The sequence below is a fragment of the Syngnathoides biaculeatus genome, chromosome 5 (assembly GCF_019802595.1).
Source record: "Syngnathoides biaculeatus isolate LvHL_M chromosome 5, ASM1980259v1, whole genome shotgun sequence".
NCBI lineage: Eukaryota > Metazoa > Chordata > Actinopteri > Syngnathiformes > Syngnathidae > Syngnathoides > Syngnathoides biaculeatus.
In genome coordinates, this window is record NC_084644.1 from 978,549 (window position 1) to 997,069 (window position 18,521).

At 48.8% G+C, this 18,521-nt stretch overlaps 1 protein-coding gene across 1 annotated transcript; it reads left to right on the top strand.

The window, feature by feature from the left end:
- Positions 1–300: 300 nt before the first annotated feature.
- On the top strand, positions 301–17,788 carry smg5 (SMG5 nonsense mediated mRNA decay factor). The gene is made up of 22 exons (XM_061819027.1): positions 301–724; positions 1,678–1,776; positions 3,305–3,428; positions 4,040–4,196; positions 4,513–4,602; positions 5,359–5,448; positions 6,261–6,339; positions 6,419–6,544; positions 7,388–7,456; positions 8,148–8,395; positions 9,474–9,611; positions 11,137–11,970; positions 12,199–12,368; positions 12,441–12,516; positions 12,598–12,773; positions 12,911–13,069; positions 14,451–14,510; positions 14,629–14,788; positions 14,857–14,947; positions 15,588–15,662; positions 15,838–15,973; positions 16,537–17,788. Exons 1-22 carry the CDS (start codon positions 660–662, stop codon positions 16,618–16,620), a joined length of 3,306 nt encoding a protein of 1,101 aa, XP_061675011.1. The 5' UTR covers positions 301–659; the 3' UTR covers positions 16,621–17,788.
- The last annotated feature ends 733 nt before the right edge of the window (positions 17,789–18,521 follow it).

Genomic DNA, 18,521 nt, shown 5'->3' on the forward strand with positions numbered 1-18,521 from the left:
AATGTAGTTGGAAAGCGACTTTCTCCGCCGAAAGTTGGGTGCCGCACCAAGCGGATATATTGGATCTGGCAACCCAGCAGCGTTCTCATGACGCGGACTTGGGAATGACTGAAATGGAAATTGGTCCCGGATATGAACGGAAAATGATCACTGAATACATTAATAACTGCAACTTCAAATGTCATCTTGTACGTTTCGTTTCCCGTCAGTCCGTGTCGTTTCTGCGGATTTGTCTTCCGATCTGGCAACTCTCGCTCGAAAGCCTCGCGCGACTGCCTAACTCTCGCGGTACTTGGCCACTGCCTGCCTGCTGTTCGGGAAGAATGGCCGACCTCGCATCACTGGCCGGAACCGAGCTCGGCACGAGAGGCACGCCGGCCCGCTTTAGCTGACCGGGGCCCAGCGTCGATCGCCGGGCACCCCTCTTACCCGGCGCCCGATACGGACGGGTAGAGGGGGGGGGGGGGGAAGGCAAAAGTTTCAGGAAGGGAGACGTGCTAACGCGACACCTCGGCAGGCTAACCGCGCTAGCTGGGCTGCTTGTCACTACCGGGTCGGGCGGTTGGGGGGGGGGGGGTCAACTCTCCCCGGGCACCCGAGGCTATTGCGTGACCCGGGGTGCGTTTTTCCACCCAAGAGTCGCAGACTCCGAAGTGGACATGAGCGGACCTGGACAGGACAGCGAACCGGAGGCCAAAGTCCTTCTCATCAAGCGCTTGTACAGGTAATCACGAGGCCCTGCTAACAGGCGCTAATTGGACCTCGTTGTTGTTTCAACCCAATTCGAGGGTTGGGCCCTTTTTCTTGCCTTTATTACGAATTTAATTGCGAGTCTCGTTCAAGAGTCGTCAAGCAGCCAAAAAGGCCTTCTTGTCGCCTCCAATCTCGAATCACACAAGCCACCTATGACGCTTCGCTTCCACCAAACTAATGACAGTGCCAGGAAAAAGAGACCAAAATTAAAAATACAATAGCGACAGAAATACTCCATTTAGTCGCAGATGTCGGGCTTTTTAATAGAAAAGGCTAAATGTCGTTACACATGTTCGTTGGACCGCCTCTCCAGCCAGTGGACGATTTTTCAATTGTTTTCGTGCCCGGATACGTCGCCGGGATGGATAGAAGCTAACACAGATACATTCTTTGGGGGTGGGATTGTAATATTAGTCACTTTCTGTAGGAAGTTATGGGCGTAACAGGTTTTATTTACTTACAAAATTGAGCCTTATTCATTTGAAACTCCAATTTTGGCATAATCCGGACCAAAACGATGACAATTTGCTCAAGTACAGTGTGCCCATTTCATTTATTTTGCTTTGTATTGCAAACCGTAATTGGACTTTGGAAGTGACAAAAGAAAGCGTGATAAGGCACCGCAACTCTCATAAATTCCCACAGGAAGTTTCCAAATCACAAATTTACAAAATTGCCCATCATAACTACCCATTGAAATCTTTTGGGGAATTCCCAGCCCTCCCCTTTGAAACCACATTTATACTCCTAAGTCAATAATAATTCCTGGACCAGTTCAATGAAATTGGATCATTTTGAGTGTTATGCCCGACGATCTCTCAGGGCAAACTAATGTGGTTAAAAGTCTCCTACTACTCAGAGAAGCTACCTCTGCATGAGACGAGAGTAGGTGATTTCTGCCCCCCCTGCTCCTCGGGTCCGCAGGGCGGTGGTGGAGTCGGTGCACAAGCTGGACGTCATCGTCGGCAGCAAGGCGTCGTACAGGGAAGTCTTCAAGCCGGAGAACATCAGCCTCCGCAACAAGTAGGTGGCGTGCGTCACCATCCGTTCTGCCCTCAACGAGACTCGCACGTTTTCTGCATTGTTTAAATTCATGTTCAAGTGTCTTCATGACAAAACCTTCAAACGACACACAAGGAACAGTCCCCGGGTGTGATACACTTCTTGTGCTAACTATTTTTGAGGACACGGCGCAGTCCTCTGCGGAGTCAGGTACGACGCTCGGGTTCGCGCCGTTGCCTTCACTCGCTCGCTGGGATGCAGCGCGAAACACAAGCGTGCACCCGTGAAGAGCTCAGTCGTGAGCGTTGGTGTGTCTTGCGTGAACACGCGTGTTGTGTCAGATACCTTTTCGTGGTTCTTGGCGGGAAGACGACGGAACCGTGTTTTTGGTCCTCGTTTGTTCACTTCATTACTGTTCACCCCTCCGTCCGTCCGTCCATCCATTTTCTGAGCCGTTTTATCATCACAAGGGTCACAAAAGTCCTGGAAGCAATCTCATCACTCTTCGGGCAGGAACAGTCGCAATCGCATTCACGCGTACGGGCAATTTAGAGCCTTTCATGAATCTACGCGCGTGTTTTAGGGACGTGGGAGGAAAGCGGTGCGCTCGGCGTAAACCCACGCAGGCACGGAGAGAACATGCAAATTCCACACAGGCGGGGCCGGGATTTGAACCTCCGGTTCTCAGAACTGTGAAACAAGCGTCGTAATCAGTCATCCACCGAGCTGGTGATTAAGTCCATAGCAGCTTTTTAAGAATTTTTTTTTTCTGGTTGAGTGTAGGCGGAAAAATAATCCTACCTTACGCATTTAAATCAAGCCCCCGTCCGAGGTGTGTGAAATAAATGTACAAATACAACCCTGTGCACATATTGCACATGCCGTGATAATATTGACAGGAACAAGTGCAAGTGAATATGTGTTTAGCCAGATTTTCTACCGTTACAATATTGTTGTCCATCCATTTTCTGAGCTGCTTATCCTCATGAGGGAGAAGGGAGTGCTGGGACCGATCTCAGCTGTCATCGGGCAGGAGGCGGGGCGCACCCTCAACTGATTGCCAGCCAATCGCAGGCTACTTTAAAATATCGTCACGATGAATTTGGAATAGCATAATGCCTTTTGCTGAGAGCGTCAGGAAGAGTGCAAATGGTGCACTCGGGAACTGGCCTTCTCACACCAGGTCTTCAAAGTTCACTTGTCCACGTCAGACAAGCTGGTAGCCTTTTGTTGTGTGTGTGTGAGAGAGAGAGAATGGCAAGCTCGAATGGAGAGATAAGTTATCAGTTCATCTTTGTAAAGTGTAGTTTCACATTTTAATTTTGGTGATGTGGGTTTAACAAATACAAATAATTGGTGGCTGCTTTTATTCGGGAACGTAACCCGGCCCCAATTTAACCTGATTGTTTTTTTTTTTTTTTTGAATTACATAACTACGTTTCTCTTGTTTAGTACTTATGCAAACAATTTGAAAAGTGGTCGTTTTACCAGTCCTACCTCATTCCCGCCTTGACGGGATTCTTGTTGGTTTTCTTGACGCTGTGCTCAGGCTGCGGGAGCTCTGCGTCAAACTGATGTTTTTACACCCCGTGGACTACGGCCGCAAAGCTGAAGAGTTGCTTTGGAGGAAAGTTTACTACGAAGTCATCCAGGTCATCAAGACTAACAAGAAGGTAACGGCTTTGACGCGTCCAACGCCCTCTGCTCCAGTTGCTTTGTATTCTTAATAATAAGGAAACCCTCATCTTGTCTTCAAAACCCCCTTTTTTTTTCTTTTTTTTTTTTTTTTTTTAAATAATATCTTTAAAGGTGAGAGTCCCATTTATTGCCCGTCACAGGATCAAATTCACAATCTGGAAACATTCCAAGAAACTTTAAAGTTCCGCTTATGAGGACGCCTTTTAAAGTCTTCCTTGGTGCCTATTCTCTCTCTGCTTGGCACAACGGTCCACACAAGAGGTGGAGTGTGCTTGCTTCAAGCTGTTTGTCCAGGATATGTCTTGTAATTTCATCCAATTCATCTAATACGCTCGCAGCTTGTCGCGCATATTTGTGGAGCTCCCCCAAGGCCATCGGAGGCCGCGGGGATTGCGATCTCGGGTTAGACTACTGATCTACGTGAACTGTGGCTACGACTTTGAATTGGTTGAACCCAAATGTGAGCATTATGATTCAGAATGTTTTTTTTTTTTCTAAGCAGACTCGCGAGGGAATCTGAATTGCCACTTATTGGTTCGAAGCACTCCGCTGTCGTTTTTCGTGACGTGGCCTTGTGTATTTACAGCACATCCACAGCCGCAGCGTCCTGGAGTGCGCCTACCGCACGCATCTGATTGCCGGCGTCGGCTTCTACCAGCACCTGCTGCTCTACGTCCAGTCGCACTACCAGCTGGAGCTGCAGGACTGCATCGACTGGACGCACGTCACCGACCCGCTCATCGGTCAGCAGTCGTATACGCGCGCGGTCGGGGAACCAAATGCAAAGTACTTTTCCATTGTGGGAACGGCTTTCATTTGTGAACAGCAAACTGTGCAAAATATTGTGAAACTTTGAACAGTTTGCATGTGCTTTCAAAGGTTTACACGAGGTCCAATGGAGTTGACCTGTAAAAAGGTTTGAGCGCATTTATGCACATCCTGAAATAGTCCAAACTACGAATCCAGTTGAATCCTTACTAGCAATGGCGCCGTGCAGGTGTTTCTTTTCTGCCAGCTCAGTTGAGGTTTCCTGAGCGCGTGTGTCTCTGCCCCCCGCAGGCCGGAAGAAGGCGGTGTCGGCCTCCCCCAAGGAAATGGAGTGGGCGCAGATGGCCTGTCACCGCTGCCTGGTCTACCTCGGAGATCTCGGTCGGTACCCTGGAAAATAACCGCCTCTCTTCATCCATCCGTTCTGAATCTTCTGTTGCTCAACAATGTGCTCTACCACTTTTAACCACACAAAGGGGAGGGAGGGAGGGAGGGAGGGAGGGAGGAAGGAAGTGTGCTGGGGGGGGGGCGTTCAGCAAAATACATGAAGAAACTGGCCCTCATAGGAAGATCATTGCAGAGAATCAAACCAGCGTCATCTAGACTGTGGTGCAAACATGCTGAACACCAGGGTCCCGTGTTGCGTGAATAACCACCCGACATGTCGGGGGTGGGCAGAAATATTGATGAATCCATGTGTGGCAAAAAAAAAAAAAAAAACGATTCAGCAAATCCTCAGAATCGATTCACCTTCGTGCCGGGGGGCACTTTACATATGGACGAAGGCCGGACACAACCCAAACCCAACAAACTGCTTGACCAGCACAAGCAGCAACGTGAATCGGACGCCTTCAACTTTCAGGCTCATTTTGGACTTTGGGGGGGGGGGGGAAAGAGAGGAAAAGGGACGATTCAGCAAATCCTCAGAATCGATTCACCTTCGTGCCGGGGGGCACTTTACATATGGACGAAGGCCGGACACAACCCAAACCCAACAAACTGCTTGACCAGCACAAGCAGCAACGTGAATCGGACGCCTTCAACTTTCAGGCTCATTTTGGACTTTGGGGGGAGGAAAAGAGAGAAGGTCTTCTATTTTCTGTTTCTTGAGTGTTAATATGTGTGTTTCCCCCCCAGCCCGCTACCAGAACGAGCTTGCCGGCGTGGAGGCGGAGCGTCTGGCCGAGAGATTCTATCACCAGGCGCTGTCCGTCATGCCGCACGTGGGTGAGTGTGCTTGATTAAAGCCTCCGCCGTTTTCTTGCGTGAAACAAAGGTGCTCACATTCCGATTCTTCTCAAATCGGAACCAATTTTAGAAATGTGAGGGAGGCCACACGTGTGGAGGAAAAAAAATCGAGGTGAGCGCGGTCTCGCTCTTCTGACCCCGGAAGTTTAGTGTGTGTAAGCGCAAACCGAATCTGCGTTTGTCAAACGTGTGGAGCACCCGTCGCACTAACAAACTTTGTTACTCGTGTTTATTAATCTGCAATTTAGGTTTTTTTTTTTTCTATGGATGCAGAGTAACTGCCAGACTGCTATTGGGCGGAAATAATGACATCACACAATTATTGGTCTGATTTTAAAAAAAAAAAAAAAAAAAAAAAAAAAAAAAATGGATTGACGATAAAAGCCATTCATCCCAATTTTATCCAGCTGCAGACTGGTCGTCACTCGCCCGCCTTTTGGATTGGCTCCTTACAGTCATGGATTTTATGATCAAAATTCTTCCCATATGACATCAAAATCCATAGTAGATGACCTTATGGATCACCTGCACTTTATGAAATTGCAATCATCCCATGAGTTTGCGTTAGTAATATGTATATACTGAAAACAAAACAATCAGCCGAACAAGGAATTAATAAAGGAGCAAGATGAAGTAAAAAACTTCATAGGCCCGAACAGACTTGCATCATTCATTGTAGTGGTTTAAGAAGATGATTGTATTATAGTCTAAGAATTTGAAATAACACAAGTTGCAAACTACTCATGTGCATCATAATGTAGGTGTCAAAATGTTTGTGTGTGTAACTGCAGGAATGCCTTTCAACCAACTGGGGACGCTGGCCGGAGGAAAGTCTTACAATGTGGAAGCAACTTATTTCTACCTTCGTTGGTGAGTGAGTGGCACACAGGACGTCCGACCTCGTCTCGCCTATGCGCCGTTATAGAAAGCTTGCCTCCCACCTTCAAAGTATCCAATCGGAGAGCCCGTTCGAGGGCGCCTACGGCAACCTGAAGCGCCTCTTTGACAAAGCGGCCAAGATGTACCAGCAAGTGAAGAAGCAGGAGATGAAGAAGTTGTCGCCTTCTCGACAGAGGTGAGGCCGCCCAGCAACATTTTATCGTTGTTGTTACTGGCGCTGTGAACAAATCAGTGGGGATTCAGATTCTCTCAGGCATACCCATGCAAAAAAAAAAAACCGTCAAAGAATAAAATGCTGGTGCAAAACTGCCGCGTCTGGTGCGATTGTTTTATTAGTGTGCGTCCCTTCTGCGCATGTACGCATTGTGGGTGCTCCATCTCTCATTGTTATTAAGAGAGAAAAAAAAAAAAAAGAAGAAGAAGCGTCACTGCAGCTTCCCTTTTGCATCCGAGCCCGACCCACTTGTGCAGTTTTGAAACTGTGCAGCGGTTCTTCTCCAAGTCGGGGGTGCCACTACGGCCGGTATTGGCCGGGATGACACGGCGGGTCGTTTCCCCAGAACATTTCCAGTAGCCGCTTTTACTTTTTCCTTTCTGTAACAAGGAACAAAGCAACAACGTTGGCCACCGTGGAAGCGTGTCTGCTTGAGTAAACGGACCCAAATGACCGGATGTTATGTTTAATTATGCAGCAAAATCGAGCCAGCTGGTACGTGGAGCCAGGAGGAAAGGTGAGGATGCCGTCGCAGCGTGCGACTTGAAACGGGCCGATCGTGAGAGATGAGCTCCACGGCTTTCTTTTTTGACGTGTGGGCGACAAGCTACCCGCCATAGGTCACGTGATGCAATGTGGACGTTGTCGACCGCGAGAGTATAAGGTCACCTTTAAGGTTATGGCTAACTGTATCTGTATCTGGCTGCTCTTGCTGTCCTAAACAGTGCAAAACTTGTTGCTCTGTGTGGAATCAAATGCGAGCTATAAACATCTTTTTGTGCTCCTAAATATGTTTTCTTGCAGATACAGAGACATCAAACGTCTCCTTGTGAGCTTCATGTACTTGACGAGCCGCCTGCAGCCCAAGAACAGGTGAGACGCGCGCGCTTTTTGTGTATCAAATTAATGGCGAGCGCATTGGTACCGCGAGTTATGTGTGAAAGTCTGTTACGCGGCATGGAACGCGCCGTCGCGACTTTGGCGTACATTGTGAATGCGCCGAGGGGGCGGGACCACGGAATGCCGTAAAAAATGCTGACCTGTGTTGAAATCGAAGTTTTATTTGAGAAATGCGTCATGGCTCCAATAGCATTGGGCCCGGCGCCGTGCTGTTTTGGCGGCCCTGTATTGTAAACGGTTAGGGGAGAATGGACGAAGCGTAATAAATGTGGTGTCCCACGATGCCGATCCCGAGCCTCAGGACAATAGAAAAATGAAGACATCCAGACGTCCCTGCAGGAGGCTTTCTACTCAGCCTGCAACCTCGAAGCGCTCTCTGTGGATTTCTGTGGTTCGAGGCACGACTCTCTCTCGCGCTTTCAGTAGTTTGGATCCTCTCGAGCTCTTCATCTTGCTCTTCATTATGATGAATGTCTTCCAGCGCGTTTTGGCACCACGTGGTATCCACTGAAGGTGCACATCGCTTTCGGACTTGTCGTATACTGTATCAACCGGCGAACGGCGAACCACTGTAAACGATTATTGCGGTTGTCTGTCGGCAAACCGAATCTCTTTTGTGAATGAAAGTTTTCCCATGGTGGCTCTTTTCCTTGCGTACGTGCAGCCTGATGGAGTCCGAGTTGACCTCACTGTGCCAGTCGGTGCTGGAGGACTTCAACCTGGTGCTCTTTTACTTGCCCCCGCACGGCCACAACGACTCCGCTCGCCACTCCCTGAGCGAGGAGGACGACGAGCAGCAGCAGCAGCAGCAGCAGAACTCTGCCGACGGCTCGTGGGGCGTGCTGCCCGACGCGCTGGTGTTCAAGATGGTGGTGACGTGCCTCATGGTCGTGCACAGCCTAAAGAGAGGAGGTGGGACCAATAAAACCACAGATCGATGGGAGGCTGCTAACTATAACCATTGTTTTAGTCATCCGTTCATCTGTGATTTATATTTTTCCTATCGATGCACAATAACTGTCAGAGTTCACTTGGGGGAATATAATGACATCACAGTTATTGGTCTGATTTTAAAAGAAAAAAAAAAAACTGGACAAAGGCTGCACACTGGTGGGCTCCTTACTCTCATGGATTTTATGAGAAGGATTCTTCCCATGCGACATGAAATTCCTTGTGCCTTACCAGCGCTTTCGGAAATTGCAATCATCCAGCGACTTTGCTTTAGTAAGTAACTACGACATTTTCCGCATGTGCAAGGATGGTTGTGGCACTGGGCCAAGCGCTAAGCTAACAGCGGCTCGTCCCGTGCAAATGGCGCTCGGTAGCAAATCATAACTCCATCAGCCTTTCCAACTTGACCTCACTGGATGATAAATGGACATTCAAACAGTGGGGATGTCCCACGCCAGCTTCCGCACTTCCGATCCCGGACTGATATTGCAGCTTTGAATTTTGCCCAATATCGATATCGATCTGATATTAACAATAATCACACATAATTTACTTTTCAGTCGTGGGAATGTTAAAAACGCTTGATTTAAAGTATTACTCGGACAATCAGCAGCAGTAGGTATGCTGAAAACTGTAAAACCTAAATATTATGTATTAAGTAACTTTAAAACTAAGAATTGACTAAAATGTTCTATTGGGAAATCCTGAAATCCAGCAAATTTTCTGTTACTACGCAATCAAAACATGACGAGAGATGTACGGCGATAACGGCATGTGACACTAATTCCGTGACACCATTTCTACTTTGTAGGGGTTACGACTTTGGTGTCTTCTTGTGGTATTGTAGGACGATACAGAAAGAGAAGAAAAATGTGCCGTTGTAACTGAGCTGTTTTTTTTTTTTTTTTTTTTTTTTTTTTAAATACACAATTGCTGGCGGTAGGTTCCAGAAAAAGGACAAAAATGAATGTTGATTTTGGTAAGAGCATATAAATGTGTATTGACGGTAAATGTTTTTTTTTTTTTTTTTTTTTTGCAGGCTCAAAGCAATACAGCGCCTCCATCGCTTTTACACTGGCGCTTTTCTCCCATCTGGTGAACCACGTCAACATCCGACTCCAGGCGGAACTGGAGGAGGCGGAGACCCAGGTGCCGCCGCTCAACACGGACGCCACAGGTGAGAGTTCGCGCCGTGATTTGCATCCACCGGGAACGTCTCTGGGGCTCGATACGTTACTGCCGCTTACGTAACGCGAGTGGAGCGGCACCGTCCCGACCCAATTAAGCACGATCTGCTGAAGTCCGGCCATATATTGACAACTTCAAGGAAATAAGGCCACGCGTTGCCCCGCTAAAAAGTCCGTTGAACCCTGAATGTTGCAGGATGGAGAACATTTTCCACTTTTTTTGGAGGCAAGACCCCCCCCCCCCCCCTTCTGATAACTCAGACATGCATGTGGTAATTGCCACATTTCTTCCCACTTCATGTTCACTGAACTTTCCCAACTACTCTTTTATCCTTTCCTAACTGTCAGCTTTTCGTAGCTAAAAATCTCCTTCAATACAGTTCATATCATACAACTACTATCCTCGTACTGATTCACCAAGTCGGCAACATGCACACCTGGATCATGTTTTGCGTATAAATTCAGGCTTTCATCCTATCTTGTCACTTTTTGGAACCTGTTGGTAAAAAAAAAAAAAAAAAAAAAGACTATTTACACAAAACACAACTAAATGCCTCTGTCAGATTACCCCAAAAATTTGACTGGTGCCACAAAATGTTGTCATCAGTTGGTAGCCACTTGCAATACTACATGACGTTTATTATGATATGACTGCATAGAAACCACCGGTCAACACAACTAGATAGACCCGTTTAAAAAAAAAAAAAAAAAAACATGCCAAAGACAACAACAATGGCTCGAACCAATGCATTGTAATGGGGAAAAGAACAAAAAGATGAAAAATGCATCACGGGTGCTAAGCCGTGGACATTTTGGGGTTTCCCTTCGTGAAGAGCTGCCGGTATGTTTAAATACCCTCAGTACGGCTCACAAGCAGGAAACGTTATGTTATGTAGACCACCAGCAAGTCAGTGCGAGCACTGACCGTTGTACGTAAACATGCCAGCGTTGTGGCCAAACGTGCTCTGAAGCTTCGGTGAACTTCGGTTTGGGTGCGCGGATAAATGTAGGCAATGGCGCCCCAGTACGTTGACAATGGTGCGCAATTGAGGCATAACGGCGGTCGGTTACACCCTCTTATTGGTCAACGTCACGCTGCACTGTAAGTGACTTGTTGCTTAAGTGTCACAGCACATGGAAGAAATCTAAAAAACAAACATGCTGAGGCTGTAGGGCCAAATCGTTTGTCATCGATTGTTACATTACACCAATTTATGTGGATTTGTCAGGAACAAAATTGGCCACGATAGCAAATCGGGCCGACTGGTTGTAAAAAGTCAAATCATGGCAGAACCTGTACTTTCACCGCAAGGTTACCTTGGCTAATGGTGGCTGAGCGGTACTTAAGTCGGATTTTCAACCAAGCCGCAAAAAAAAAAAAAACCTCACGGTGTACAACAGATGCTGTCGAGCTTTTCGTACACAGTAGGGGAAATAGCTAAAGATGCGGAAGTATTATCCTGTGACGCTTGCAACGTCACGAACCTCACGCCGCCGTCATCTTTGGTCTCGTAGTTGACGCGGACGGCTCAGCCGAGCGACCGATGCAGAACGGCTCCTTGGAGCAAGAGGAGGAGGAGGAGGAGGAGGAGGAGGGCGCCGTCGCCAAGAGCTGCGTGAAGGAAGAACACAAGTCGGACGAGGACAAACCCAAGCAGCAAAAGAAGTACGCCCGGCTGTCACGCCTGCGCAGACGCCGCAAAGACCGCGGCGTCGAGGACGAGAGTGACCTGAGCGAGGGCTTTGAGAGCGAAGAAGATGAAGGCGAGGAGGAGGACTCGGCCCCCGCGGCGAGAGATGGGCCCGCGTCCGCCGGTTGCCCCCCAGCCGCCGCGCCGCCCGATCCGGCCGCCCTCCGGGAGGAGACGAAGGAGGAGGCCTGCTGGGGGAGCGGCTCCGAGGAGGAAGAAGAGGAGGGCGACACGGCTTTCGACGTGGAGACGGACTCGGACATGAACAGCCAGGAGTCCCGCTCGGACCTGGAGGACATGGACGAGGCGGAAAACTGCGAGCGGCAACAGGCCGCGACCCGGGAGCGGCGGGACGGCGGTGATGACGAAGCCAAGGAGGAAGGCGAGCAAATGCCCCCCGCCGCCAACGGGCCTCTGGGGGCCAACGACGGCAGCATCAGCAGCAACCTCCAGGCCATGTCGTCGCAGCTCTTCCAGGCAAAGCGCTGCTTCCGCCTGGCGCCAACATTCACCAACGTGCTGCTCAGGCCTCAGGCCTCCGCCAAGCCCCCTCCCTCGGACGACTCCGCCGCTGCGTCTTCCCGGGATACCCCCGGCGCCGCCGGTCAACCGCCCTGCGACTTGAACCCCGGCGCCCCCAATGGGACCAATGAAAACGGTAACGTCCTCCTCTGTGATGCGCTCAATCCCAAATTGGCAAGTTGAAGAGCAGCTGATATTTCTGCCTGTCGCGATCATAAACAAAAGGAACAAAGATACCTTTGTACGGATGTCAGTGTTTTATAGACCGTTTTGTTGGGCAGACGATCGTTAACTTCTGACCCGCCGTGCCCCCGTCCGTCGGTTCGTCTCACGGTGGACATTAAGAATGATGTTGCCGCTGCAGACTTGGACTCTGACTCGGAAGGCAGCCAGCTGAGCGCCCCGTCGGTGCACAGCGAGAAGACGCTCGTGGAGAGGCTGGCAATCCTGACCAATCAGGGCTTGATCCAGGCGGTGAAGGTCTTCGTCGACTGGCTCCGGACCAACACCGACATCGTCCTCATGTGCGCGCAGGTGAGTGAGTCCGGCGCTCCGAAGCCTCGGCGGACCCGCACCGGCACCCGCTCGTCTGTCATCCCTCTGCAGAGTTCCCAGAGCCTCTGGAACCGCTTGTCTGTCCTCCTCAACCTGCTGCCGGATGGAAACAAGATGCTCGAAGCCGGTGAGTCTGCGACGTGGTTTATCTCTCGGGTGTCGAGGCCGCACCGTCCTAAATTCCCCGTCCGCCGGCTGTGCTCGCCAGAGGCCGACTTGAACCCGGAGGTGACGGAGCTGCTGGGCGAGTGCGAACGTCCCGCCCTGGCGCAGACGCTGCTGCTTCCCGAGGACGTGGCGCTGAGGCACCTGCCCGCCCTCGGCGTCGCTCACCGCCGCTTCGACTTTAGCCGCCGCGGAGCCTCCCTCAGCCCGCTGCAGGAGGTACGAGCGCACGATACCCGTACGCGCACCGACGTTTTATTCGGTTAATCCTGTTCTGTTCAGGCATCCCAAACGTGTTTCATAAAAGTCTGCCACCTCTCTCTCTCTCTCTCTCTCTCTCTCTCCTCCTCCTCCAGTGCGTGGTGCGCGTGTGTTGCATTCGCAGTTTTGGCCACTTCCTCACGAGTCTCCAGGGCAACGTGCTGCACTTCAACCCGGAGGCGGGCATCTTCACCAGCGTCAGCCAGTCGCAACCCGACGACCTGCTGCAGCAGGCCAAGGCCCAGTTCCGAATGGTAAGGAACCAAATACGGGTGTGGAACTAGTCACGTGGTAAACCGGGGTTTTTGGGGGGCGGCCTCTCAACTGGCCATTTGTATCGTCCTCACTTCCCTTTTCCCAATCGTTTTAGCTCTCAATGTAAATCCAACCAAAGTCCCCAATGGATGCGTATTTTGGGATATTTTTGTCATTTTTGACTTCACATCTTTCAATTTCTCGACATTTGTATTGGGTCAAGTTGTAGCTTTTTCATTCCATCGTGGCTAGTTTTGGTCAATTAAAAACAATATGTTTTCATTAAAAAAAAATTGCAGGTCTGATTATTTGTGTTCTTAACAGATGACACCGTTTATCCACTTACAGCTTACATTCCAGAAAACCTCCACGATAAATGAAATCCAAGAACAAGCAACCAATGATGTGTTCTGTTATGATGTAAATCTCTAGATTTCAGGTAGCCAGTTCAATACCAATTTGTGAACCTGCACTTTCAAAAGGTGCGAGTCTTTGAACTATTTGCACTCTCCCTCAGACTGACGGAGGATTTATAAGTACCCAGAATTCATTGCAGTGATGTTTTAAGTTACGGTACTGTTGTAGAAAATCAAGCTAAACATTGCTCTTTACTTATATTCTTTCCTGTTGATATTATGAGTGCAAGTTTTTGATATTTCACAGGTTAGGGTAGGAATTTGAATTTATCCCATAAAACTCTCGACTGTGGCTCGTGTTTTAAACCGTTTCCGCCCCTTCAAGTGATTTAGTGATTTACCAAAAGTATGAGTAGGTATTATATATATATATATATACATATTTTTTTTTATTTATTATACTTTACTGCCCTATGGCGGCCTGGTTGCACACAGGAGGAGAAGGAGCCACGAACCCTTTGCATTCTTTTTATTTATGTTGTCACCATATCTTTTATAAAATGCAACATTGAGTGAGTGTCACTTCCCTTCTTACAAAACGGAAAAACTTTGAGCGGGCTTTTTAGGGACGTTGGCGTGAATTCATATCCATGGGCTGAGTTCATTTGCGACGAGTATTTTGAGTTAAAAACGTGGTCATGGAAAACATTGCATTCTTATCTCAAGACACTGCTATACGAGCAATCGCTAAGCAATCACTACAAAAATGTCTTTTTTTTTTTTCTAGCCCAAATTACGCAAACTAACTTATTTGAAGGGCAAAAAAACCAAAATGAATGGATATTGTAAGTTGACATTTTTGATTTGGGTAAAACATTGAAGAAAATGAGAAAAAGGACGAACGTGTGCGTCACCCAAAATGGCACCGAGCAGTCAAGAGATGTCAAAATGGCCGCGGCCTGGAGGTAAACTTGGAATGTGGCGTATGTCCCTTTAAGAGCGCTTTTGCTTTGTGTGGACGCAGGCAGAAAAGGAGGCCCGGCGAAACCGGCTGATGCGGGACATGGCTCAGCTTCGACTGCAGGTTGGACCGTCGTGTGACAGTTTACCCCCCCCCCCCCCATTTTTAATTTTTCTTTATTTTTAAATGTCGCTCTCTCTCTCGTGACTGACGTCCCGGTCCGTCCCTTGGCATGTCGCAGCTGGAGGTGTCGCAGCTCGAGGGCAGCCTTCAGCACCCGAAGGCGCAGTCGTCCATGTCGCCCTACCTGGTGCCCGACGCCGCCGCCCTCTGCCAGCACTTGGGCATCGTCCGACACCTGGCGGGCAGCGGCTGCTTCATCGTCATCATCCCCAGGACAGGTCGTCTCACTTGTGTGATCGGAAATCACTGCCGAAAGAAATATTTCGACCGTCTTTGTTTCTCACAGTGATCGACGGGCTGGACCGACTGAAGAAGGAAAACGCCGGTGCGCGCGACAGCATCCGCTTCCTGGAGTCTGAGTTTCGGAAAGGCAACAGGTTTGGTTTTCTTTTTTGTTTTGGTTTAATATTTCCAGATTGTTTGGTTTGGTTTGGTTTTGGTTTGTTTTTTTTTTTTCCCTTTTAATCCTTCATGCATCGCGCGTGTGTTTGGGGGCCGATCCCAGCCATCTTCGGGCGAGAGGCGGGGGTCCGCCCTTAACCGGTCGCCAGCCAGTCACAGGCCACATAGAAACGAGCAACCGTTGCCACTCGCATTCACACCTAAAAGCAATTTGGAGTGTTCAAATCAAACTGCCGCGCATCTTTTGCGGATGCGAGAGGAAACCGAAGAGCCCGGAGAAAAGAAACGCGGGCGGGGGGCCACGTAAACTGCACAGAGGCGGGGCTGGGAATCGAACCCTGGTCCTCACAACTGTGAAGCAGATGCGCTAACCAGTTGTAATTTTTGCCCAATTTTTTTTCTGCAATGGGAACAACCCTGAAAACACGTCTTAGCGTTTATGGGGGGGGGGGTTTGGATTTGAAGGCTCCAAAGCACCAGCTACTAAAATCTTTCAAGTACTGGACCTCCCACACCAGTGTCAGCACAAAACTGCGCGCACGTGTCCGTCTCCAAAGTGAAACGACAGGTTGACCATTTGGGCACATTTCAGGGCTCGAACATTTTTTTTTGCAGGTACATCCGCTGCCAGAAGGAATCGGGCCGAAGTTTTGAAAGAGACAAGCTGAAACGTCAAGACCTCGACGCCTGGTACGTTTTGTCTGTCTTTTTTTTTTTTTTGGCCGCGTTTGCAGTCATCATCCCAGGTTACGTTTAAGCCTTCTCAACAACTGTCATCCAAGTTTATCCAAATGAAGGAAGATTTGTGTCTTCATACTCAAACGCTGCCATAATGAAGACTGAGCGGCGAGTGTGCGTCTCGTAGGCACCTGTACAAGATGGTGGACAGCTGCCGCCAGCTCAGCGTCTCCCAGAGCAACGACGACGACACGGCCGGCATGGTGACGCTCCTCACCGGACATCCGGTGGACGAGTTGTGCGGGCGCTCGGCGGCCATGAAGGTCGGGCCCCACCCGAAACAAAACACAAACATTCCCCATTTGACTGCTTACAGGCTTGCACCCCCAACAATTGTTTTTCCTAAAAAATTCACCGGTCGGAACGGCGGATCAGCTGGTAAAGCGTTGGCCTCACAGTTGGGACGGTCCCGGGTTCAATCCCCGGACCCGCCTGTGCGGGGTTTGCATGTTCTCCCCGTGCCTGCGTGGCTTTTCTCCGGGTGGGCATTCGTTGGATAGGTGTGATTGATTGTGATTGTGAATGCAGCTGTTAGTCTTGATGTGCCCTGCGATTGGCTGGCGACCAGTTGAGGGTGTACCCTGCCTCCTGCTTGTTGAAAGCTGGGATAGGCTTGCGACCCCCGTGAGGATAAGTGGCAAAGAAAATGATGGATTGATAATATCCGACCTTTGGGGAAGAAAAATGCACCTTCCGCCCCCATAAACGAGTTTTCCTAACACAAAGTACAAATTGCACAATATGTATGTTGTTGATTTCATTGGATTTGATTATTTTATTTTTCATTTTTATTCCTCCCCCCAACGTGCGTCTCGGCGTCCTTCAGTCTGCCGTCCAGGCGGCGATCTCGGCGGGCGTGGAGCTGAAGAACATCGCCGACTTCTACCGGCAGTGGAAGGAGATCGGCTGAAAGCGGGAAAACGCAAAACGCGGCCGATGTCGGATTGATCGCAACACTGGCTCCCTCCCTCTCTCGCTCTCTTTCTCTCTCGCTCCTTTTCTCTCTGTACCCCCTCCACTCTTTTTGCTGTGTGTATATGCGTCCCCCCTCCCCCCTCCCAAAAACAAAAGTCGCCATCAAGCCGGACAGATGGAAAGAGTTGAAGCTTATTAAGGGAGTTGAAAGACAATAAGAGGAAGACAAAGGTGGCAGGTGACGCCAGGCTCCGCCCCCCTCGCGGCGAGCCCGAGTGCGGCGACGCCAAACTTACTGGCTCGATCGCCGGGAGCGCCGCTTCCTTCCCGGCCGGAGAGAGAGAGAGAGAGAGAGAGAGAGAGAGAGAGAGAGAGAGAAGATGCGCACGCACTGGCGCGCATCCACGTGAATGGAAGTACAATTAGTGTCCCCTCCCCCGCGTTGTTTTCCGTGACGATGAGCCTGGTTCCGATCCGATCTGATCCAGAGAGACACAAAATTACCACCTGATGCAAAAAAAAAAAAAAAAAAAAGAGCATCGGGCCCTGGCAAGAAATTCAAAACAGAAAAAGGAGCTCTGGGGGGGGGGGGGGTTGCTCAAAAGGAATGCTTTTTTTTTTTTTTCCCATTTTTTTTTTTTGGGGGGGGGGAGGTTTGCTGTTCCTTTTAGTGACCAGCCCACGACAAGATTCGCTCAAAGTTTGCACTTTGCGGTCCGCGTCCGTTGAACTTCGTTTGACCTTGTGCGAACTTTTGAACGCACGTCTCCGACGCCTTTCAGTGACTCCTCCGGTAGGTTGTGAAGCCGCCGGATGATGTTGCTCGTCATCATGTTGGGGGAGGGAAATTGGGGGGGGGGGGCTGTCACTGAGTTTTTAGCGTCCTTCGCGGCTTGAAAAATAAAAGACCGGACGGAAGGGTCACTGAAAGGTGTGCAACGGGACGTCGTTCACTGATCAAACCATGCCGCAAAATACTTTTTTTTTTTTTTTAAGTTTTTTTAAAGCCCCCCCCCCAAAAAAATGTAATTTCTTTCTGGAAAGCAAAGCGTCAGATTTAAAAATTCAAAATACAAATGTGTGTTTTTCTGAAGTACTTCTTACAACCTCGTTCTTGGAAAAAATATTAAAACGTTACATTTTTTTCCTCTCCTAAAAACCAACTTTTGTTCTTGCACAGATGATTCACAATCTTCTCAAAATGAGTCGTCTTTATTTTCGGAATTCTTTTTGGTTGATGACCAACTTTTCGCCCTCAAAGTAAAGATTGATAACGCAAGGTCACATGAAGTTGACGTGTTGTAAACGTTTCATCCAGAAATTGATTGGCCCTGATCATGTCCAGGTTTATTTTGATTTTGATTTTTTCTGTGCTCTTGAGGAAATTGAAACAGCAACCCTGCGATGAAGCTCGATATTTCTGTTAATTATGCTTTTTATGTGGGAGGGGAAATCCAGTTAATTTATCAAGGTGTCATTACGTGAGGGGGGGAAAAAAACAAACAAATGTGCTTTTTTGTAACCTCTGAGAAAAATTGTTCAATTTGTCACCCGCCTACATGATGACCGTCTCCATATTCATGTTGAGCGTCGCGTCGTAATAAAAAAAAAAAAAAAATATAGACGAGCGGCATCCGAGTTCGGACGTGCGTTGAACAATTAAAACAATGATCAATCAAATGATTGGATTGGACTTTTTTTTTTTTTTTCTTCCAGTTGCAACACAAAAGAATTTGGCCCAATGAACATTTTCTATGACATGCCACAAGGGGTCGGTGTTTGATCTCTTGATGTTGCATGAAAAAAGTCGCAATTATTCATTTAAATTAGAAATATTTTTTCGGTGTGATGAATTCCTTTAAGCCTATATTAGATGACATATCAAATTTGTGAATC

Excerpts from the sequence above, each read along its gene's own strand:
- smg5 (XM_061819027.1), top strand. The coding sequence starts at position 660 with ATGAGCGGACCTGGACAGGACAGCGAACCGGAGGCCAAAGTCCTTCTC. Across the intron at positions 1,777-3,304 it reads AACATCAGCCTCCGCAACAA|GCTGCGGGAGCTCTGCGTCA; the intron begins GTAGGTGGCGTG and ends CGCTGTGCTCAG. Across the intron at positions 3,429-4,039 it reads TCATCAAGACTAACAAGAAG|CACATCCACAGCCGCAGCGT; the intron begins GTAACGGCTTTG and ends GTGTATTTACAG.